Raw genomic sequence first — 26741 nt, forward strand, 5'->3', positions numbered from 1 at the left:
CTAACGCAGCTATGAAGTTACAGGAAAGAGTTCCACGAATGTCAGTGATAATAATGATAATATATATATATATATATATATATATATATATATATATATATATATATATATATATATATATATATATATATATATATATATACATATGTACATTTATTTTCCTTTTCATTTTTATACATATTCGCAATTCACCACGTTAGCAAGGTAGCATTACGAACAGAGGACGACTGAGCCTTAAAGGGAATATCCTCACTTGGCCCCCTTCTCTGTTCCTGCTTTTGGAAAATGAAAAAAACGGGAGGGGAGGATTTTCAGCCGCCCCGCTCCCTCTCCTTTTAGTCGCCTTAAACGACACGCAGGGCATACATGGGAAGCATTTTTTCTCTCTTATCCCAGGGATTTTATATATATATATATATATATATATATATATATATATATATATATATATATATATATATATAGTCTGAGCCAGGTACCCACGTTATCGACCAACCCCTAGGGGTGATGAACAGCTGGATTGACTGTGGACCCACTTCCGCAACTAGGATTCGAACCTATGTGCTCGTTCCTGGGCAGCCCGTGAATGCGTCACGATCAGGAACGCTAACGGATACATCACGCGAGTCCATATGCATGATCCTCGATCGCCTATTCTTCCATCTCATTTTCGCTTTCCTACTTCTCCCTGATCTGTCCACTTGTAACACACAGACACTATTAGTTAGTCACACCTCACCCATCCTCTCCATACATCCAAGCAGCACACCCTCTCCATACATCCAAGCAGCACACCTTCCCCATACATCCAAGCAGCACACCCACTTCATACATCCAAGCAGCACACCCACTTCATACATCCAAGCAGCACACCCTCTCCATACATCCAAGCAGCACACCCTCCCCATACATCCAAGCAGCACACCCTCCCCATACATCCAAGCAGCACACCCTCTCCATACATCCAAGGAGCACACCCTCTCCATACATCCAAGGAGCACACCCTCCCCATACATCCAAGCAGCACACCCTCCCCATACATCCAAGGAGCACACCCTCCCCATACATCCAAGCAGCACACCCTCCCCATACATCCAAGGAGCACACCCTCTCCATACATCCAAGGAGCACACCCTCTCCATACATCCAAGGAGCACACCCTCTCCATACATCCAAGGAGCACACCCTCTCCATACATCCAAGCAGCACACCCTCCCCATACATCCAAGGAGCACACCCTCTCCATACATCCAAGCAGCACACCCTCTCCATACATCCAAGGAGCACACCCTCCCCATACATCCAAGCAGCACACCCTCTCCATACATCCAAGCAGCACACCCTCCCCATACATCCAAGCAGCACACCCTCCCCATACATCCAAGCAGCACATCCACTTCATACATCCAAGCAGCACACCCTCTCCATACATCCAAGGAGCACACCCTCTCCATACATCCAAGCAGCACACCCTCCCCATACATCCAAGCAGCACACCCTCCCCATACATCCAAGCAGCACACCCTCTCCATACATCCAAGGAGCACACCCTCTCCATACATCCAAGGAGCACACCCTCTCCATACATCCAAGGAGCACACCCTCCCCATACATCCAAGCAGCACACCCTCCCCATACATCCAAGCAGCACATCCACTTCATACATCCAAGCAGCACACCCTCTCCATACATCCAAGGAGCACACCCTCTCCATACATCCAAGGAGCACACCCTCTCCATACATCCAAGGAGCACACCCTCCCCATACATCCAAGCAGCACACCCTCTCCATACATCCAAGCAGCACACCCTCCCCATACATCCAAGCAGCACACCCTCCCCATACATCCAAGCAGCACATCCACTTCATACATCCAAGCAGCACACCCTCTCCATACATCCAAGGAGCACACCCTCTCCATACATCCAAGCAGCACACCCTCCCCATACATCCAAGCAGCACACCCTCCCCATACATCCAAGCAGCACACCCTCTCCATACATCCAAGGAGCACACCCTCTCCATACATCCAAGGAGCACACCCTCTCCATACATCCAAGGAGCACACCCTCCCCATACATCCAAGCAGCACACCCTCCCCATACATCCAAGCAGCACATCCACTTCATACATCCAAGCAGCACACCCTCTCCATACATCCAAGGAGCACACCCTCTCCATACATCCAAGCAGCACACCCTCCCCATACATCCAAGCAGCACACCCTCTCCATACATCCAAGCAGCACACCCTCCCCATACATCCAAGCAGCACACCCTCTCCATACATCCAAGGAGCACACCCTCTCCATACATCCAAGGAGCACACCCTCCCCATACATCCAAGCAGCACACCCTCCCCATACATCCAAGCAGCACACCCTCCCCATACATCCAAGCAGCACACCCTCTCCATACATCCAAGCAGCACACCCTCCCCATACATCCAAGCAGCACACCCTCCCCATACATCCAAGCAGCACACCCTCCCCATACATCCAAGCAGCACACCCTCTCCATACATCCAAGCAGCACACCCTCTTCAGCTTTCTCAGATATATTCTAACTACCAGACCTCTTTTCTACCCTGTCATTTCTTACTCAGTCAACCCTCCTCACACCACGTATTATCCTCAGACATTCAATTTCCACCTCACTCAACCTCCGTACATATCCTATATCAACCAACATATCCTATACCAACCAACATATCCTACACCAACCAACATATCCTATACCTACCAACATATCCTATACCTACCAACATATCCTATACCAACCAACATATCCTATACCTACCAACATACCCTATACCAACCAACATATCCTATACCTACCAACATATCCTATACCAACCAACATATCCTATACCTACCAACATATGCTATACCTACCAACATATCCTATACCTACCAACATATCCTATCCCAACCAACATATCCTATACCTACCAACATATCCTATACCTACCAACATATCCTATACCTACCAACATATCCTATCCCAACCAACATATCCTATACCAAACAACATACCTATTCTTGCCTCCACACGCTCCTCAAAGCACCCAAAACGTTTGCCTCTCACTCGCCTTGTGATTCACCTCAGTGTAGGTTCACTTAATCTAAACTCACACTCCAATCGAACTGTTTTGGTTTCGTAATAAACCGCATCATCTTACTTTTATACGCATTACCTCTCAATTTCTTCCTCTCATACACTCTCCCAAATTCAGACACCAGCTTCTGTAATTTCTCACTCAAGCCATGACACTTGTAAACAAGAAATGACTCTCTTACCAGGTCCCCCACCCCAACTAAATGCGGTCGTGCCTCTCTCTCCAGAACCACATTTACCTCCCCTCTCCATCCCATCCATGAATTGGCTCATCGAGAACCATTCATCCTCCCTCCTTCCTTCTAGTACGCACGCCTTACTTTCTTGAAGAAAAAAATAAACACCTCATTGTTTCTAGTAAGTTTCGTGCCACAACATGAATTCGCGGCACCTTCCACTAAACATCGTTATCACTTCTATCATACATTTTCTGAAAGTTGATAAATGTCTATTTCTCTTAATATATGTCACATAAAATCTTCAAAACAAACATCTGATCCACATCCTCTACCACTCCTGAAGTCACATTCTTCCACCCGAGTCTGATGCTCTGTGCATCACCACGGTCAGTTACCACTCTCCCATACACCTTACCAGGTATACTCAACAAGATTATACCTCTGTAATTCGAACATTTAGTTTTATCCTCATGCATTTATACGGTGACGTTATAAAGACATTCCACCAATCATTATCTCTGTCACCCCTTTCTTGAGAAATTTGACAGAGATACCATCCACTCCAGACACTTTACCGCAATTCATACACACACACGCACACACACACACACACACACACACACACACACACACACACACACACACACACACACACACACATATATATATATATATATATATATATATATATATATATATATATATATATATATATATATATATATATATATATATGGTTTACCCCAGATGTTTCACATTCCCTGGTTTAGTTCATTGACTGCATGTCGACCCCGGTATACCGCATCGTTCCAATTCACTCTGTTTCCTGCATGCCTCTCACCCTCCTGCATGTTCAGGCCCCGATTGCTCAAAATGTTTTTCACTCCATCCTTCCACCTCCAATTTGATCTCCCGCTTCTCCTTGTTCCCTCTGCCTCTGACACATATATCTACTTTGTCAACCTTTCCTCACTGTTTCTCCTCATATGTCCAAACCATTGCAACACACCCTCTTCTGCTCTCTCAACCATACTCTATTTGTTATCACACATCTCTTTTACCCTTTTATTACTTACTCGATCAAACCATCTCACACCACATTGTCCTCAAACATCTCATTTCCAACACATCCACCCTCCTCTGTACAACCCATATCTATAACCCGTGCCTCGAAACCATATGATATTGCTAGAACCACTATTCCTGCAAACATACTATTTTCGCTCTCCGAGATAACGTTTTCCCTTTTCACACATTCTTCATTGCCCCCAGAACCTTCATCCCCTCTCCCACGATATGACTTACTTCCACTTCCATGGTTCCATTCGCTGCAAAGTCCACTCCCAGATATCTAATTCACTTCATTTCTTCCAATTTTCCTCTATTAAAACTCACATCCCAACTAACTTGTCCCTCAACCCTGCTGCACCTAATAATCTTGCTCTTATTCTTATTTACTCTCAACTTTCTCCTTTTATATGCTCTTACCACAAAGTCACCAACTTCTGCAGTTTGACACTCAAATCAGCCCTCAGTGTTGCAACTGACTCACTTCCCAGGCCCTCTCGTCCCAACAGACTGCATACTCGTGCATTTACCTCCCTAACCATCCCATCCATAAACAAATCAAACAACCATGGGGACATCACACACCCCTGCCACAGACCGACCTTCACTGGGAACCAATCACTCTCCTCTCTTCCTACTCGTACACACGCCTTACATCCTTGGTAAAAACTTTTCACTGCTTCTGGCAACTTACCTCCTAACCGTATACTTCTAAGACCTTCCACAAAGCATCTCTATCTCCCCTCTCATATGCCTTCTCCAGATCCATAAAAGCCACGTACAAATCCATCTGTTTCTCTAATAATTTCTAACACACTTTCTTCGAAGCCAAGACCTGATCCACAAATCCTCTACTACTTTTGAAACCACGCTGCTCCTCCCCAATCTGATGTTCTGTATATGTCTTCACCTTCTCAGTCAATACCCTTGATTTGGGCCTCAGCTGGCCATGCCGTGTCAGCTAACATAAAGATGAAATATATGGAAAGGTGTGAGGCATACATGAGACAGAACGAACTGGAGCGATGAGGTATATAATGATGGCGACGTAACATCAGTGGGCTGAACCAGGGCATATGAAGCAGCCAGGGGAAACCATGGACAGGTTCTGGGAGACTGCTCTCCGGGCATCCTACACGACAGCTGGAGTGCATGTAAGCAAGTGGGGCCGTTATTCGTCCGTTTCTTGCACTACCTCCCTGACGAGGTAATCGGTGAACAAATAGAAAAAGGTGAAATTGTATATATATCATGCTTCCCAGGGCCCCTTTTATGAGGGTCCTACAGCTTCGAGACAGCACTCCACTAACGAACAAGGAAATGGTGTACTCCTTTGGAGGAGGAAGGTCCTCGACATGACTACTTTCCGTCAACTGGCAGTGCTGCAGCCTTGACAATAGCGACTCTTCCTCGCGTTGTTGCCATATGCAGGCGGAGTTAGTTCACACACACACACACACACACACACACACACACATATATATATATATATATATATATATATATATATATATATATATATATATATATATATATATATATATATATATATATATATATATATTGGAAAGGATCACAATTTTGCGCGTGATCAATGATCAAGTATATTCCTAAGAGTCTACGGGGAAAATGAAAGACGATAAGTTCCCAAGTGCACTTTCGTGTAATAATCACATCATCAGGGGAGACACAAGAGAGAAATACAAGTCAGTTGATGTACAACGAAGAGACGTAGCTAGGACGCCATTTGGTAAACATGCGATTGTCCAAGACAGACAACGAGCGTATCATGAACTTATTATTTTCAAATTTTATCAACAATAAAGTTATCCAATTTGTACAGACAATCACTAATATTAAGATTATAATTCTTTGTGTATTTAATAATAGAAGATTCAATGATATTTCTCGAGGTAACATTAACTCTAACTCTATTACCAAGAGAAATATCATTAAATGCACAAAGAAGTATAATCTTAATACTAATGATGGTCTATACTAATTAGATAACTTTATTGTTGATAATATTTGTAAAATGATAAGTTTATGATACGCTCATTGTCTGTTTTGGACAGTTGCATGTTTACCAAATGGCGTCCTAGCTGCGTCTCTTCGAGGTATATCAACTGACTGTTATATTTCTCTCTTGTGTCTCCCATGATGATGTGATTATTACACGAAAGTGCATTTGGGAACTTATCGTCTTTCATTTTCCCCGTGGACTCATAGGAATATATATATATATATATATATATATATATATATATATATATATATATATATATATATATATATATATATATATATATATATATATATATATATATACATATAATTATTTTTGGGGCTAGGGAAGAAAAAGTTCTTCCCACGTACTCCCTGCGTGTCGTAGAAGGCGGTTAAAAGGGTGAGAGCGGGGGGCTGGAAATCCTCCCCTCCTGTTTTAGTTTTCAAAAAAAAAGAAAAGAGGATAAATTGAGGATTTTTGCCACTAAGGCTCAGTCATCTGTTGTTAACGTTACCTCGCTAACGCAGGAAATTGAATATATATATATATATATATATATATATATATATATATATATATATATATATATATATATATAATTTTTTTTTTTTTTCATACTATTCGCTATTTCCCGCGATAGCGAGGTAGCGTTAAGAACAGAGGACTGGGCCTTTGAGGGAATATCCTCACCTGGCCCTCTTCTCTGTTCCTTCTTTTGGAAAAAAAAAAAAAAAAAAAAAACGAGAGGGGAGGATTTCCAGCCCCCCGCTCCCTTCCCTTTTAGTCGCCTTCTACGACACGCAGGGATTACGTGGGAAGTATTCTTTCTCCCCTATCCCCAGGGAAAATATATATACATATTTTTTTTTTTTTTCATACTATTCGCTATTTCCCGCGATAGCGAGGTAGCGTTAAGAACAGAGGACTGGGCCTTTGAGTGAATATCCTCACCTGGCCCTCTTCTCTGTTCCTTCTTTTGGAAAAAAAAAAAAGAAAGAAAAAAAAAAAAAAACGAGAGGGGAGGATTTCCAGCCCCCCGCTCCCTTCCCTTTTAGTCGCCTTCTACGACACGCAGGGAATACGTGGGAAGTATTCTTTCTCCCCTATCCCCAGGGAATATATATATATATATATATATATATATATATATATATATATATATATATATATATATATATATATATATATATATATATATATATATATATACTTTTATGAATATGACAAAAATCTATGGTTATTACATTATCAAATGCATATATGACGGATAAACTTTTCTTATTTAAAAGAATTTTATTACTTTGTTGGACGTTGTCTCAAAATGCTTGAGGTCTCCAGTAAACATCGCCAGAATAACTTCGCGTATTTAAAGTGGCATTCCAAGAAGTTAGGTTGCCATTACCGAGGAGTGAGGAAAGATTGCTACAAGAATAGTCACGACCTTTGGTATGTCACTGGCTAATCTTGAGCATCAAGTGTAACAGTAAGAGCTGCCTCGTGTCACTTCTGGTTTACGAGAGCTTAATTAAAGGCGGAGTAGGGCGGGTAGGTGATGCGTCTACTGGCGCATCGGCCTCAGCTTCCCCAGGAAATAAGGGAAACAAGAGAGCAGAGTGCAAAGGAAAAGTCTAAAACAGCCGTGAAACAGAGGGAGAGTTTATCAGAAAGTCTTTAAAAGTTTTTAAAAGTTTCTATTGAGGACCAAATAGCAAATGAAAGAAAACCAAAAAATAAATGTTGATGGGAGTATGTATAAATATTATATATATATAATATATAACAAGTTACTGCGATAAAAATGTCCAATATATGAGCGACATCAGCAAAGGATTAAACACCACAGTCACAGGGGTTAAGCCATGAGAGGGTGCGTTCTGGACACCTGTAATCTTCCACGTTGGTCTCTGCCGCTGTAGCGTCTCGAACACGCATGTAGATGACGGCCTCCACAGACACAGGCACCGAGTCCAGCGACAGGATCTTGGTGAGGGAGGGCGGGACATTGTTACTAGACGTCAACCATCTTTCATTCAACAAATTCCGTTGTAAGTAACCTACTTTTCTCCCCTTCAAAGAATACGACCGGGTTAGATCATCATCCTACTGGGGAAGGGCGCTCGAATCTCAGTGATTGATAAGAGATACAAGAGGAAGGAAGGGCTTAATGAGTAGCCAGTCCACATTGGCTGAAAATAAGGGGTTGGGTAAAATGTAAAATGCTTGTATTTGGTCCGTGTCTTATTTACATTTAGATGAGACGGAATGGAATACGTCTAAACTATTGGATTTGTCATCTCAAGTTGAGTAAACATTTGAAACAGAAACATTTGTGAGGCTATGCATGGGGCAGTGAATTATCTTTTCCTTAAACAGGTTAGTAACGTTACAAGTGAAGGGCAATCTCCAAAGACCCAGCCTCATTATCTTGAACTGGTTAAAGAAAGACAATATGACACAAAATATTGGTTAAGTTCCCTCCCTCTGGCTCTAAGTGGTTAGAAATAAACACACTCATATTTTGTAGACCCGTTTCTTTATCTTAAGAGCCCCACCTCCTTAGCCCTTATTGACTATAGGTGAAAAGCTCAAAAATCTCTACTGTTAACTTCTGCCCATTTTCTACTTCCTTAACTGTTACTGGTTCAAAAGAATAGTCTAAAAACCTGTAGGAAAGAGCCCTTCCCGTGATCCCTGAGAGCTCCACCCTTTAACTTTAAATAGTTGGTTAAAGAGGAGTGAAAGGACACGGTGGGAAACCCCCGCCCCTTCAGTTTTGGTTGGAAGTTGGAGGTTCCACTATCACGGATCTGCTTAGTGGCTGCGGGTCATCCAGTGAGAAGTGATCCTGGTAAGACTAAAGCTGTAACGGAAACCTGCTATAAATAAGATGACCAGACTGAAGAACTTTACGTGACAGACGGCTGGCGCGTATCCTTTACGTGACACTCACAACACTGGACTCGATATCAACAGATTTAGTCTCATGTAACAAGCAGAAAACTGTGCTGGATGCGACCAGATTAGGTCTCCTTAGAAAATTATAAAAACTTATAGATTACGTTTACTCTTGTGTGTATCAAAACCAATAAATACATCTAGAACAATGAATAGCTAATTTATAGTTCATATTTAGTGTGCATTGGTTCCCACGGCATGCTCAAGTGAAATTTATCTGGTCTAAAGAAGACAAAATGTTCTAGGAGATGGGTCCTCGTTTTCTGCTGTTTGTTGGTGTCCAGGTGCAGCTGTTGTACAGTGAAGCAAGTTCCGCGGGACCAGACCCACTCCCCTACACTCTGATGAAGCATATTGAACAAACGTGTCTTCCTGCTATGGCCTGAGGTAGTGGCATGTACACCTAACTCCTTACACCAAAGGCTTACTTATATTCTACAATCGATCGAGTGTTAAGTGGGCTGGAGGGATGAGGGGGAACGGAACAGGACAGCTGTTGTGTTGAGAAACGGAAACGACAGTAAAAAATAAAAATTATATTCATATATATATATATATATATATATATATATATATATATATATATATATATATATATATATATATATATATATATATATATGTATATACATATATATATATCTATCTATATATATATATATATATATATATATATATATATATATATATATATATATATATATATATATATATATATATATATATATATATATGGGAAAAAGAAATAGACGCGGAACGAAGAATTGAAAGAACGGTGCTGAGCGTGAGGAAGGTTGTCACCGAGCATGCAAACGGACCGGCCAGGCCCACTATGTTGTGGTGGGGTAGTACCCTTCTGGGTCTGTCCTGCCATGGATAATGGCAGTGGGGGAAGGGTGGCTGTCTTTCTCTCAAAGGCTGGGAGGATATGTTGGTTGTAATGATATATCTCAGGAATATTATTCTTTCTCTCGGTCTTATGCGCCAGACCATCTGTTCTGGCAGTAAAAAGAGAGTTGACTTGTATCTCTCAATAAACTATCCCAGACAACACTACGCCGATTCCTACACCGTCAAGTGCAACGGTGGTGACTCACGGCTTCTCCACACACCGACATCATTGATAATGTTGCCAGAGAAAGACTTTGTGGAGGGAACAATTTCGGATATTTAACTTCCTTAGCCGATGGGCAGCCTTCATTGGCGTGGTTGAAGTGTTCCTGCAACAAGAACTACACCAAATGAGGACGCACATCACTAAGGGTTAGGCGTTCTGCAAATCTGTTGTGAAGACGATTTGAGAACTGTGGGATTTTAGAGGAATGACTTTACTGTGGCCAACAGTGGGCAAGGCCGGGTTTCGTTAGTAAATGATATCTTCATGTTCGTGTCTGACTGGATTCGTCTGAAGGTCTGCTCACCAGGTCACCCCCAATATAACCTGGACGTGTGTTATGAGCGAGTGTAAGTCTTCTCGCCACAAGTGGAAGGAATAACAGGGCCAGAGAAGCAGAACGTAAGTGACCTCGTCGAAGTGACAACCACAAGTGATAGTCGTCTCGTAAGCAAACCATATTAGTGGATAGTATTACTCCTGTCTACTTTATCCTTGTACGTGACCCTCTTGTCTTGGCCACTTCGCGAGGTCCAGGGGAAAAAAGGGGGCTCATAGAATTGCTACTAACTAGCCAGCAAAAGCTTTTTGTTGTATAATAGCCTATAATAGCACACCCGCTTGTAAGGCTGGTGGGTCGATCATGAACCGAGCCGCTGTGGTTGGCCTAAAATAAGGAGCATCTAAGAAAACCAAGGAATATATAAAAAAAGGAGATTGGTGGGCTTTAGGTGAGAGGAGCACCTGTAGTCATCTACGTTGGTCTCAGCATTGGTCGGGTTGCACACTCGCATGTAGATGACGGCTTCCACAGACACCGGGACTGAGTCCAGCGACAGGATCTTGGGGTGTTAGACTGCCGTTAGAGTCCGAGGCTCGAGAGGCCTCGGGTAATCATTGAAGAAGAAGAAGAAAAAGATGAAGAAAAAGAAGGGGTTCTAAGAGGACGTTGGTTAGTTCTTGAGCGGCTACAGGAAGATCTAGGTGGTGCAGATGGTCACGGAGATCGGCAGTCAAGACTAACACACAAAGACCCGCACTAGACTCACAGATGAGGAGACTGAGACCAAAAGGTCGATATGTATTCGGCTTCATGTGGGGTACAGGACATGGAACAGTACACATTCTAAATCTACATGAAAAAGGGGGTAATCTACAATATATATAAATATATAAATTACAAAAAAAAGATGAATGTCGGAATTATGGAAACAGGAGACTGACAGCTGGTACACTGTGCTGCTGTGTGACAGCTGGTACACTGTGCTACTGTGTGACAGCTGGTACACTGTGCTACTGTGTGACAGACGGAGCGCCAGCTGCAGGTTCCAAGAGTTCTGGAAACTGAACGCAAAATGGAATCCTCAAAAAGACTAGCCAAAATATTTACAGGTAAAAAGATTCCAGATCATTAAAAAAGACAAAATACACGAAAAAAAGCAATAAGATCTGATAAAAGGTATCTAGATTTCTGAATATTGCGACCTATATAATTTTGGTCCCCAATTTCAGTACATATAAAAAAGGGCGAGGTAAAGGTTTTTGATATATATATATATATATATATATATATATATATATATATATATATATATATATATATATATATATATATATATATATATATATCAAGGAAATTCTCATTTATAGGAAAATTTGATTCGTTAAGTAATTACAGGAAAAAAGGTGAAACAAGAGAAAGAAAAACTAAACAATGGACCGCGCGACTACTGGAGACTACAGATGATTATGGTTCTGCTCTTGTGTTCATCACAGTTGATATTTAATGGTGGGAAAAATGAGGAACTTACTCAACGGAACACAGGACATATGTGGTGTTGAGGAACGGAAATAATAGTGAAAAACGCAGGAACGAAAGAACGGTGCTGGGCGTGAGTGTAACGGTCACGAGCATGCACACGTTCCGGCCGGGCTGGCGTCGTCAACGAGGGAGTCACCGGCTCCTGGCCGATCTGCGAGCAAACTGCTTCATCATTCCTTACTGGCACACTTAACACTCCCAAATATCTTACCTTGGTGAGTGGTCTCGATTATTAGAGTGTTGTGACTATGGCTGAAAATGTAAACAAGACTAGCGTATAGTAGCGTGAGACAGTACTCCTTCGTGTCGGACTGGCCCGGGGTTGTTATTGTATCTCCTGATGGAGGTCTCAACGACTGGTCAGTCCACCCCACTTCATGTGACAGAGATGTGATCGTGTAGACTGTAGACGTTAGATTGATGATCTTAGAACGGCTGCCAGCCACAAAGGCAAGACAAACCACAGGCAGCATGGTCAGAGAAGCAGCCGTGAAGACCGAGTCGAAGTCAGACTAAGACAGAGATTCGGACACGACGCTTAATTTAACTTCAGAGTCTTTCCCTCCCTCAGGGTGAGGCGCGGGAGCACTGTGGTACCTTAAGTGCCGCTCCTGAATCTGGGTCTAAGTTTTAAGAGTCTTCTGTCGTACCTGAAATACATCTAAATTGTGTTTTAATGCTGTAGACTAGTTTCTTGCTTTCTTCGACTCGTCCAGGGGAAGGAATGAGCTGTAGTAGCTAGCATGCGAGCCATCACAAAGGCATCGTTCCATTTCCAACAATCTTAACTTACTTCATGACTAATTACAGTCCAGTAAAGTAACTTCCATATGCAAGAATAACTGCATGAGTATAGAAAATCTACTTGAATACTAAGAAGGACAGTGAAGTGTCATTAAGTTTATCAACTAGACACAAATACATGAAATCATGAACCACGAATTTTCAGTCATGTTTTCATTTCCTCGGACAAGAGGATAATGAAGCCAGGCCTCCAACTGCGGCTTGCGATGTACAATGTATTGTGTCTAATGAATAAATATAAACATCTCATTTGCATGATCAGAAATAAAAAGAGAAATATGAACATAAAGCCTGGAGGGCCTCCCAGATGGCTTGCAGTGTAGGCAACGAGGCCACTCGAATACTGAGAGCAACTAAACAGCAAGGAAGGGTAACAGTTTTCCTCTCAGGCAATGGCACCTGTAGTCGTCAACGTTGGTTTCAGCATTGATGGCGCTGCAGACCCGCATGTAGATGACAGCGTCTACAGTAACTGAGACCGAATCCAGGGACAGGATCTTTTTGGGGGGAGAGTCAATATTGGGGGCTGTCAGTGGGGGGGCTGAGGCAAGAGGAAGAAGCTAGAAGGTGGAAATCCCAGAGAGCGAGAGGTAAAAGTGGCGGGAGTGAAGGAACTGGTTATCCTACCATTACTACAAGGTATAAACTAATTCTTTGGTCTGATCTAATGGATTCTAGATCAGTGACTTTTACCAGGGATGGGTCAGGTTATACAAGTCTCTTATGGCCATACTAATGGATGCCTGACCCGTCCATGCTCAAAGTTACTGATGATTAGAAGCTATGATGGGACAACGTTACTTAGAGAACTAGAGACATGGTGACAGGTACAGTGTCCTGATCGCATGGAACTCCAAGGATCACTTAGGATATCGTGAGGACCGTCATACTCACTAGGAATCGATACAACAAATTATAGGCCTGATTCGCAGAAATGCTGCAACAGCGATATGTTTTTGGTTTTCTTCAAAAGAACAGAAATGCACATACTTAGATATATATTGCTATAGCTACAACCTAAAACTGAAAATTAGATAGCATTAATATGCAGTCTTCACTTCTTGACAATTCCCTTTTCCTCAAATCATTCGAGGGGTGAAATCTTCTGAAATAATAAAAGGTCATGAAACACAATATACAGCTGGAAGACAATAATCAAAAATGGTTATGTGACATTATCATATGAATACATAATGTCCCATGAGAAAAGAAAATGAAGCTTGGACATGCTGACAACGTATTGCCTACCTCTTGTGGAGGGACATCGAAGGACACAGTTCGGAGATCGACCTTCCTGTAAGAGTCGATGCAGGGGACGATGAAGAAGATGCCGGGGCCCTTGGCGCCCCCCTTCAGCAGACGACCGAGGCGGAAGATGACCGCTCGCTCGTACTCTTGAACCACCTACAGGAGAGGAGAGTGGGTGAGGGACTCAGTCCAAGCGTGGCTCCTAGCTACCCTTAGAGTGGGGACTGTTGTGGTCGCCCCAGCCAGGTAGCCAGGCTCCCCTGTACGGTGCTGCAGCTAGCCTTGCGTGCTTAGAACTCAAGTAATGTCTGTCAGCCACAGATTCATACATGGCTGATGCGAACTAATGGTATAAGAAACACATTACAAGAATAGATTATAAAGTCATGCATATGTTAGAGTATAACAGCCATTACGTATTTTCTTGCTCAGCTTGTAATGGTAAACATGAGAATGTTTACCATTATAACTAATTAACATTTACCACGGGAGTGACTATACATGTTTCTCTGTATGCTCTGGTCAACAGAGAGAGAGAGAGTACGTACTAGTACTTACGACAGGATTTGGTCAAATGGCAGGGCCGTCGCTCACCGCAAGAAAATATAGAGTTACGAAGATCGAACCGTGTAATTACATGTTGTCAAGTGTTATGTGTGAGTCAGTCTGTAAGCTTGTGGACTAAAAGTCCACATGTGGATGAGGCAGAAAGAAAAGACAGCAACCTGGGCCAAAGAAGTGAAACTTGACATCCACTGAAGTGCTGGCTTACTGCACGGCCGTCACTGACCCCTCGATAGCCATGAGGGTAGTAATAGTGATATATCTCAGCGATCAGTAGCTACCTACCATCTACCACCTTCCTGAGATAAAGGAGCTCAGATGAAAGTACTAGTGCCAATGATGTCAGTAGCTCACTATATTCCATGCAAACTTTGTAAGATGTACGTTGCTTTTCATGTATAGTTACAGTCGTGTATGTAAAACAATCCAATGTAGCTCACATACTGACTACATACAGAATGCTGTCAGTTATGATATCCATCTCCTGTATCGAATCAAGACGTATATGTCGGTCTTATCATGAATGGTTCCTTGAATAAAATCTTTCTAAATGCCAGATGACCATTACACTTACAGTACGTTTACTCTGAGGCAAATGATAAGCTGCACAACAGAAACCACCCCTCTGTTACCTAACCAACAGGTAAATCAGTCATGATATCAAAAAAGATTACGGGAACTTCATGCTCGAAGTGGTCATCAGGGCCTCTGAAAGGGGGAGCAGGGGACATATCGCACCCGGGCCCAGGGGTTCAAAAGGGGGACCGGGACTTTCCTGGTATCTCAGAAAATGCAAAAAATCAACAGAGCGCCCCATTCCGCCCCTCTCTCATCTTCCATACACTTTTTACCCTTACAGCTTATGGCATAAAACCGTTGTGGATAAAAATACAATGACTAATGGAGTAGGGAAGGGGACCTGAAAGGAACTTTGTACAGCATGATGATATTCCTCTCATGGGCCCTGGTGGCTACAGCCGAAATGTGATCCAACTTTTATGCTTTCAGAATATATATATATATATATATATATATATATATATATATATATATATATATATATATATATATATATATATATATATATATATATATATATATATACATATATATATATATATATATATATATATATATATATATATATATATATATATATATATATATATATATATATATATATATATATATATATATATATATATATATATATATATATATATATATATATATATATATATATATATATATATATATATATATATATATATATATATATATGTATATATATATATATATATATATATATATATATATATATATATATATATATATATATATATATATATATATATATATATATATATATATATATATATATATATATATATATATATATGCTCATCCTCCTCGAAGGCTCAGATTGGGGTATCTAAATGTGTGTGGATGTAACCAAGATGAGAAAAAAAGGAGAGATAGGTAGTATGTTTGAGAAAAGGAACCTGGATGTTTTGGCTCTGAGTGAAACGAAGCTCAAGGGTAAAGGGGAAGAGTGATTTGGGAATGTCTTGGGAGTAAAGTCACGGGTTAGTGAGAGGACAAGAGCAAGGGAAGGAGTAGCACTACTCTTGAATCAGGAGTTGTGGGAGTATGTGATAGAGTGTAAGAAAGTAAATTCTAGCTTGATATAGGTAAAACTGAAAGTTGATGGAGAGAGATGGGTGATTATTGGTGCATATGCACCTGGGCATGAGAAGAAAGATCATGAGAGGAAAGTGTTTTGGGAGCAGCTGAATGAGTGTGTTAGTGGTTTTGATGCACGAGACCGGGTTATAGTGATGGGTGATTTGAATGCAAAGGTGAATAATGTGGCAATTGAGGGAATAATTGGTATACATGGGGTGTTCAGTGTTGTAAATGGAAATGGTGAAGAGTTTGTAGATTTATGTGCTGAAAAAAGACTGGTGATTGGGAATACCTGGTTTAAAAAGCGAGATATACATAAGTATACGTATGTAAGTAGGAGAGATGGCCAGAGAGCGTTATTGGATTACGTGTTAATTGATAGACGCACGAAAGAGAGACTTTTGGATGTTAATGTGCTGAGAGGTGCAACTGGAGGGATGTCTGATCATTATCTTGTGGAGGCGAAGGTGAAGATTTGTGGGGGTTTTCAGAAAAGAAGAGAGAATGTTGGGGTGAAGAGAGTGGTGAGAGTAAGTGAGCTTGGGAAGGAGACTTGTGTGAGGAAGTACCAGGAGAGACTGAGTACAGAATGGAAACAGGTGAGAACAAAGGAGGTAAGGGGAGTGGGGGAGGAATGGGATGTATTTAGGGAAGCAGTGATGGCTTGCGCAAAAGATGCTTGTGGCAAGAGAAGCGTGGGAGGTGGGTTGATTAGAAAAGGTAGTGAGTGGTGGGATGAAGAAGTAAGATTATTAGTGAAAGAGAAGAGAGAAGCATTTGGACGATTTTTGCAGGGAAAAAATGCAAATGAGTGGGAGAGGTATAAAAGAAAGAGACAGGAGGTCAAGAGAAAGGTGCAAGAGGTGAAAAAGAGGGCAAATGAGAGTTGGGGTGAGAGAGTATCATTAAATTTCAGGGAGAATAAAAAGATGTTTTGGAAGGAGGTAAATAAAGTGCGTAAGACAAGGGAGCAAATGGGAACTTCAGTGAAGGGGGCTAATGGGGAGGTGATAACAAGTAGTGGTGATGTGAGAAGGAGATGGAGTGAGTATTTTGAAGGTTTGTTGAATGTGTTTGATGATAGAGTGGCAGATATAGGATGTTTTGGTCGAGGTGGTGTGCAAAGTGAGAGGGTTAGGGAAAATGATTTGGTAAATAGAGAAGAGGTAGTGAAAGCTTTGCGGAAGATGAAAGCCGGCAAGGCAGCAGGTTTGGATGGTATTGCAGTGGAATTTATTAAAAAAGGGGGTGACTGTATTGTTGACTGGCTGGTAAGGTTAGTTAATGTATGTATGATTCATGGTGAGGTGCCTGAGGATTGGCGGAATGCTTGCATAGTGCCATTGTACAAAGGCAAAGGGGATAAGGGTGAGTGCTCAAATTACAGAGGTATAAGTTTGTTGAGTATTCCTGGTAAATTATATGGGAGGGTATTGATTGAGAGGTTGAAGGCATGCACAGAGCATCAGATTTGGGAAGAGCAGTGTGGTTTCAGAAGTGGTAGAGGATGTGTGGATCAGGTGTTTGCTTTGAAGAATGTATGTGAGAAATACTTAGAAAAACAAATGGATTTGTATGTAGCATTTATGGATCTGGAGAAGACATATGATAGAGTTGATAGAGATGCTCTGTGGAAGGTTTTAAGAATATATGGTGTGGGAGGCAAGTTGTTAGAAGCAGTGAAAAGTTTTTATCGAGGATGTAAGGCATGTGTACGTGTAGGAAGAGAGGAAAGTGATTGGTTCTCAGTGAATGTAGGTTTGCGGCAGGGGTGTGTGGTGTCTCTATGGTTGTTAAATTTGTTTATAGATGGGGTTGTTAGGAAGGTGAATGCAAGAGTTTTGGAAAGAGGGGCAAGTATGCAGTCTGTTGTGGATGAGAGAGCTTGGGAAGTGAGTCAGTTGTTGTTCGCTGATGATACAGCGCTGGAGGCTGATTCATGTTAGAAACTGCAGAAGCTGGTGACTGAATTTGGTAAAGTGTGTGAAAGAAGAAAGTTAAGAGTAAATGTGAATAAGAGCAAGGTTATTTGGTACAGTAGGGTTGAGGGTCAAGTCAATTGGGAGGTAAGTTTGAATGGAGAAAAACTGGAGGAAGTAAAGTATTTTAGATATCTGGGAGTGGATCTGGCAGCGGATGGAACAATGGAAGCGGAAGTGAATCATAGGGTGGGGGAGGGGGCGAAAATCCTGGGAGCCTTGAAGAATGTGTGGAAGTCGAGAACATTATCTCGGAAAGCAAAAATGGGCATGTTTGAAAGAATAGTGGTTCCAACAATGTTGTATGGTTGCGAGGCGTGGGCTATGGATAGAGTTGTGCGCAGGAGGGTGGATGTGCTGGAAATGAGATGTTTGAGGACAATGTGTGGTGTGAGGTGGTTTGATCGAGTAAGTAATGTAAGGGTAAGAGAGATGTGTGGAAATAAAAAGAGCGTGGTTGAGAGAGCAGAAGAGGGTGTTTTGAAATGGTTTGGGCACGTGGAGAGAATGAGTGAGGAGAGATTGACCAAGAGGATATATGTGTCGGAGGTGGAGGGAACGAGGAGAGGTGGGAGACCAAATTGGAGGTGGAGGGATCGAGTGAAAGAGATTTTGTGTGATCGGGGCCTGAACATGCAGGAGGGTGAAAGGGGGGCAAGGAATAGAGTGAATTGGATCGATGTGGTATACCGGGGTTGACGTGCTGTCAGTGGATTGAATCAGGGCATGTGAAGCGTCTGGGGTAAACCATGGAAAGTTGTGTGGGGCCTGGATGTGGAGGGTGAGCTGTGGTTTCGGGCATTATTGCGTGGCAGCTGGAGACTGAGTGTGAACGAATGGGGCCTTTGTTGTCTTTTCCTAGTGCTACTTCGCACACATGAGGGGGAGGGGGAAGGTATTCCATGTGTGGCGAGGTGGCGATGGGAGTGAATGGGGGCAGACAGTGTGAATTGTGTGCATAGGTATATATGTATGTGTCTGTGTGTGTATATATATGTGTACATTGAGATGTATAGGTATGTATATTTGCGTGTGTGGACGTGTGTGTGTATACATTGTGTATGGGGGTGGGTTGGGCCATTTCTTTCGTCTGTTTCCTTGCGCTACCTCGCAAACGCGGGAGACAGCGACAAAGCAAAATGAATAAATAAATAAAATATATAATTTTCTATCTTTATTATACTTTGTCGCTGTCTCCCGCGTTAGCGAGGTAGCGCAAGGAAATAGACGAAAAAATGGCACAACCCATCCACATACACATGAATATACATACACGTCCACACACGCAAATATACATACCTATACATCTCAATGTACACATATACATATACACACACAGACATATACATATATACACATGTACATAATTCATACTTGCTGCCTTTATTCATTTCCGACGCCACCCTAAAACGCATGAAATGACACCCCCTTCTCCCCGCACGCGCGCGAGGTAGGGCTAGGAAAAGACAACAATGGCCACATTCGTTCACACTCAGTCTCTAGCTGTCATGTATAATGCACCGAAACCACAGCTCCCTTTCCACATCCAAGCTCTACAAAACTTTCCATGGTTTACCCCAGACGCTTCATATGCCCTGGTTCAATCCACTGACACCACGTAGACCCCGGTATACCACATCTTTCCAATTCACTCTATTCCTTGCACGCCATTCACCCTCCTGCATGTTCAGGCCCCGATCACTCAAAATCTTTTTCACTCCATCCTTCCACCTCCAATTTGGTCTCCCCCTTCTCCTTGTTCCTTCCACTCTTGACACATATATCCTCTTTGTCGATTTCTCCTCACTCATTCTCTCCATGTGACCAAACCATTTCAATACACCATCTTCTGCTCTTTCAACCACACTCTTTTTTTACCACACATTTCTCTTACCCTTTCATTACTTACTCGATCAATCCACCTCACACCACATATTGATTTCATCTCATTTCCAAGACATCCACCCTATTCAGCACAACCCTATTTATAACCCACTCTTCGCAACCATATAACATTACTGGAACACTATTCCTTCAAACATATTCATTCTTGCTTTCCGAGATAATGATCTCGCCCATACATTCTTCAACGCTCCCAGAACCCTCGCCCCCTCCCCCACCCTGTGACTCACTTCCGCTTCCATGGTTCCATCCGCTGCCAAATCTACTTCATACATCTAAAACACTTCACTTTCTCCAGTTTTTCTCCATGCAAACTTACCTCCCAATTAACTTGTCCCTCAACTCTACTGTACCTAATAACCTTACCCTTATTTGTATTTACTCTCAGTTTTCTTCTTTCACACACTTTACCAAACTCAGTCACCAGCTTCTGCAGTTTCTCACCCGAATCAGCCACCAGCGCTGTATCATCAGCGAAAAACAGGTGACTCACTTCCCAAACCCTCTCATCCACAACAAACTGCATACTTGCCCCTTTCTCCAAAACTCTTGCATTCACCTCCCTAACAACCCCATCCATACCCAAATGAAACAACCATGGAGATATCACGCACCCCTGCCGCAAATCGACATTCACTGAGAAGCAATCACTTTCCTCTCTTCCTACTCGTACACATGTCTTACATCCTCGATAAAAACTTTTCACTAATTCTAGCAACTTGCCTCTCACAGCATATAATCTTAATACCTTCCACAGAGCATCTCTATCAACTCTATCATATGCCTTCTCCAGATCCATAAATGCAACATACAACTCCATTTGTTTTTATAAGTATTTCTTACATACATTCTTCAAAGCAAACACCTGATCCACACATCCTCTATCACTTCTGAAACCACACTGCTCTTCTCCAATCTGATGTTCTGTGCATGCCTTCCCCCCTTTCAAGCAATACACTACCATATAATTTCCCAGGAATGCTCAACAAACGTATAGCTCTATAATCTGAACACTCACCTTTATCCCCTTTGCCTTTGTACAATGGCACTATGCATGCATTTCGCCAATCCTCAGGCACTTCACCATGAGCCATACATACATTGAATATCCTCACCATCCACTCAGCAACACAGTCACCCCCTTTTTTAATAAATTCCACTGCAATACCATCTAAACCCACCGCCTTGCCGGTTTTCATCTTCCGCAAAGCTTTCACTACCTCTTCTTTGTTTATCAAATCATTCTTCCTAACCCTTTCACTTCGCACACCACCTCGACCAAAACACCCTATATCTGACAATCTATCATCAAACACATTCAACAAACCTTCAAAATGCTCACTCCATATCCTTCTCACATCAACACCGATGTTCCCATTTGTCCTCTTGTCTTACGGATTTAGTTACCTCCTTCCAAAACATCTCTTTATTTCCCAATAGTATAATGATATTCACTCACCCCAACTCTTGTTTGCTCTCTTTTTCACCTCTTGCACCTTTGTCTTGACCACCTGCCTCTTTCTTTTATACATCTCCCAGTCATTTGCACTATTTCCCTGTAAAACTCGTCCAAATGCCTCTCTCTTCTCTTTCACTAATAATCTTACTTCTTCATCCCATTACTCACTACCCTTTCTAATCTGCCCACCTCCCACGCTTCTCATGCCACAAGCACCTTTTGCGCAAGCCATCACTGCTTCCCTAAATATATTCCATTCCTCCCCCATTCCCCTTACGTCCTTTGTTCTCACCTTTTTCCATTCTGCACTCAGTCTTTCCGGGTACTTCCTCACAAAAGTCTCCTTCCCATGCTCACTTTCTCCCACCACTCTCTTCACCCCAACATTCTCTTTTCTTTTCTCAAAAACCCCTATAAATCTTCACCCTCGCCTCCACAAGATTATGATCAGACATCCCTACAGTTGCACATCTAAAGCACATTAACATCCAAAAGTCTCTTTAACACGCCTATCAATTAACACGTAATCCAATAACGTTTTCTGCCATCACTCCTACTTACATACGTATATTTATGTATATATCTCTTTTTAAACCAAGTATTCCCAATCACCAGTCTTTTTCAGCACACAAATCTACAAGCTCTTCACCATTTCCATTTACAACACTGAACACTCCATGTACACCAATTATTCCCTCAACTGCAACATACTTACATTTGCATTCAAATCACCCATCACTATAACCCGGTCTCGTGCATCAAAACTGCTAACACACACTCAGCTGCTCCCAAAACACTTGCCTCTCATGATCTTTCTTCTCATGCACAGGTGCATAGGCACCAATGATCACCCATCTCTCTCCACCCACTTTCAATTTTACCCACATCAATCTAGCGTTTACTTTCTTACACTCTATCACATACTCCCACCACTCTGTTTCAGGAGTAGTGCTACTCCTTCCTTTGCGCTTGTCCTCTCATCAACCCCTGACTTTACTACAAAAACATTCCCAAACCACTCTTCCCCTTTACCCTTGAGCTTCGTTTCATTCAGAGCCAAAACAACCAGGTTCTTTTCCTCAAACATACTACCTATCTCCCTTTTTTTCTCATCTTGGTTACATCCACACACATTTAGACACCCCAATTTAAGCCTTTGAGGAGGGTAAGCACTCCCCACGTGACTCTTTCTTCTGTTTCCACATTTAGAAAATTAAAATACAAGGAGGGGAAGATTTCTATCCCACGCTCCCGTCCCACTTTAGTCACCTTCTACGACACGCGGGGAATGCGTGGGAAGTGTTCTTTCTCCTCTTTATTGATGAGGTTGTGAGGGAGGTGCATGCAACAGTTTTGGAGAAAGGGGCAAGTATGCAGTCTGTTGTGGATGAGAGGGCTCGGGAAGTGAGTCAGTCGTTGTTCGCTGATGATACCTCGCTAGTGGCTGATTCGGGTGAGAAAATGCAGAAGCTGGTGACTGAGTTTGGTAAAGTGTATGAAAGAAGAAAGCTGAAACTAAATATGAATAAGATCAAGGTTATTAGGTACAGTAGGGTTGAGGGTCAAGTCAATTGGGAGGTAAGTTTGAATGGAGAAAAACTGGAGAAAGTGAAGTATTTTAGATATCTCGGAGTGGATTTGGCAGCGGATGGAACCATGAAAGCGGAATTGAGTCACAGGGTGGAGGAGGGGGCGAAAGTTCTGGGAGCGTTGAAGAATGTGTGGAAGGCGAGAACATTATCTCGGAAGGCAAAGATGGGTATGTTTGAAGGAGTAGTAGTTCCAACAATGTTATATGGTTGCAAGGCGTGGGCTATAGATAGGATTGTGCGGAGTAGGGTGGATGTGTTGGAAATGAGATGTTTGAGGACAATATGTGGTTTGAAATGGTTTGATTGAGTAAGTAATGAAAGGGTAAGAGAGGTGTGTGTTATAATAAGAGTGTGGTTGAGAGAGCAGAAGAGGGTGTATTGAAATGGTTTGGGCACATGGAGAGAATGAGTAAGGAAAGATTGACAAAGAGGATATATGTTTCACAGGTTGAGGAAACGAGAAGTGGAGACCAAGTTGGAGGTGGAAGGATGGAGTGAAAAAGATTTTGAGCAATCTGGGCCTGAACATACAGGAGGGTGAAAGGCGTGGAAGGAATAGAGTGAATTGGAACGAAGTGGTATACCGGGGTGGGCGTGCTGTCAATGGATTGAAGCTGGGTATGTGAAGTGTCTGGGGTAAAGCATGGAGAGTTTTGTAGGGCCTGGACGTGGAAACGGAGCTATGGTTTCAGTGCATCATACATGACAGCTAGAGACTGAGTGTGAACGACTGTGGCCTTTGTTGTCTTTTCCTAGCGCTACCTCGCGCGCGTGCGGGGAGAGGGGGTTGTCATTCCATGTGTGGCGGGGTGGAGACGGAAATGAATAAAGGCAGCAAGTATGAATCATGTACATGTGTACATATGTATATGTGTATGTATACATATGTATACGTTGAAACGTATAACTATGTATATGTGCGTGTGTGGACGTGTATGTATTTACATGTGTATATGCGTAGGTTGTGCCATTCTTTCGTCTGTTTCCTTGCGCTACCTCGCTAACGCAGGAGACAGCGACAAAGTATAGTAGATAAATAAATAAGATATATATACATACATATATATATATATATATATATATATATATATATATATATATATATATATATATATATATATATATATATATATATATATATATATATATATATTTTGCTTTCCGAGATAATGTTCTCGACTTCCACACATTTTTCAAGGCTCCCAAAATTTTCGCCCCCTCCCCCACCCTATGATCCACTTCCGCTTCCATGGTTCCATCCGCTGACAGATCCACTCCCAGATATCTAAAACACTTCACTTCCTCCAGTTTTTCTCCATTCAAACTCACCTCCCAATTGACTTGACCCTCACCCCTACTGTACCTAATAACCTTGCTCTTATTCACATTTACTCTCAACTTTCTTCTTCCACACACTTTACCAAACTCAGTCACCAGCTTCTGCAGTTTGAGGGAATAGTGGTTCCAACAATGTTGTATGGTTGCGAGGCGTGGGCTATGGATAGAGATGTGCGCAGGAGGATGGATGTGCTGGAAATGAGATGTTTGAGGACAATGTGTGGTGTGAGGTGGTTTGATCGAGTAAGTAACGTAAGGGTAAGAGAGATGTGTGGAAATAAAAAGAGCGTGGTTGAGAGAGCAGAAGAGGGTGTTTTGAAATGGTTTGGGCACATGGAGAGAATGAGTGAGGAGAGATTGACCAAGAGGATATATGTGTCGGAGGTGGAGGGAACGAGGAGAAGAGGGAGACCAAATTGGAGGTGGGAAGATGGAGTGAAAAAGATTTTGTGTGATCGGGGCCTGAACATGCAGGAGGGTGAAAGGAGGGCAAGGAATAGAGTGAATTGGAGTCATGTGGTATACAGGGGTTGACGTGCTGTCAGTGGATTGAATCAAGGCATGTGAAGCGTCTGGGGTAAACCATGGAAAGCTGTGTAGGTATGTATATTTGCGTGTGTGGACGTGTGTATGTACATGTGTATGGGGGGGGGGGGGTCGGGCCATTTCTTTCGTCTGTTTCCTTGCGCTACCTCGCAAACGCGGGAGACAGCGACAAAGTATAAAAAAAAAAAAAAATATATATATATATACATATATATATATATATATATATATATATATATATATATATATATATATATATATATATATATATATATATATATATATATATATATATATATTTCTTTTCTTTTCTTTCAAACTATTCGTCATTTCCCGCGTTAGCGAGGTAGCGTTAAGAACAGAGGACTGGGTCTTTGAGGGAATATACTCACCCGGCCCCCTTTTCTGTTCCTTCTTTTGGAGAATTTAAAAAAACGAGAGGGGAGGATTTCCGGCCCCCCGCTCCCTGCTCTTTTAGTCGCCTTCTACGACACGCAGGGAATACGTGGGAAGTATTCTTTCTCCCCTATCCCCAGGGATAATATATATATATATATATATATATATATATATATATATATATATATATATATATAAAGCAGAGACGATGACTTACTGTAATCAACAGATCAGATTATGTGACATTACAGGTACTGCTCGTTTTTTATACATGTGGCTCACTCCTACGGTCCAAGACTTGTTCATTCATTACAAAACATCTCTCCACACCACATGTCTTCCTTCGACCCCGTTGTGGTCACCCCCATTACTTCAAGTACACCTGAATCATTTACAGTGCATCACAGAAACATTCCTCCACCGGACCATACTGTATACAGACTACTTTATCAGCGGATTTTTCAGTACATACAGCAATTTGTTATCGATTTCTATGTTTGCGAGAAAACCTCACTGTCTTCTCAGCATTCCGTTTGAAAGCTTGGCATATATGTGGGTTCTGGGAAACATACTGAACACGTTCTTTACCTAGAGGTAAGTAGAGCTGAGTCCTTTTTTAAGGCTAAATTGTAATCTGTAATTTATTGGAGAGCCATATTTACTCTTTATTGGCTTAAAAATGACAATGTTTTGCAATATCAGTAAATCAATTAATATCATGGCATGTTTTTATGAAGAAGACACCATAAAACGTGAATAAGATTATGACACTCTGCTTGGGTAAGATCTTAATCGTCTTTCCTTATAATATGAATACATCGTTCTGCTCTTGGTACAATCTTGTCCTGTTCCCAGGTGTCCAGTAACCTAAGTCTTGGAAAAGCAAGTCTCATATGAACCAGGACTGCTGCACGAAAATTCTTACACAACGAAGTTCGAATTAAAAGGATTTCTCGAAAAT

At 41.9% G+C, this 26741-nt stretch overlaps 1 protein-coding gene across 17 annotated transcripts in view; it reads right to left on the reverse strand.

Annotated features, from left to right (window-relative positions):
* The window catches only part of LOC139751634 (band 7 protein AGAP004871-like), a 948509-nt gene that overhangs the window by 107740 nt on the left and 814028 nt on the right, over nt 1-26741 (reverse strand). For 13 of the 17 annotated variants that reach the window (XR_011713398.1, XR_011713399.1, XM_071667261.1 and 10 more), the window contains exon 4: nt 14316-14471. Coding sequence is in view for 15 of the 17 variants with exons in the window: in XM_071667261.1 (XP_071523362.1) it covers nt 14316-14471 (156 nt within the window). In the remaining 2 variants the exon portion in view is untranslated. Of the gene's footprint in view, nt 1-8254; nt 8353-11185; nt 11284-13466; nt 13565-14315; nt 14472-26741 lie in introns of all 17 variants that reach the window. The other 4 variants (XM_071667260.1, XM_071667266.1, XM_071667263.1 and 1 more) reach the window with 3 other exon arrangements.

This window comes from Panulirus ornatus, chromosome 11, assembly GCF_036320965.1.
Source record: "Panulirus ornatus isolate Po-2019 chromosome 11, ASM3632096v1, whole genome shotgun sequence".
Classification (NCBI taxonomy): Eukaryota; Metazoa; Arthropoda; class Malacostraca; order Decapoda; family Palinuridae; genus Panulirus; species Panulirus ornatus.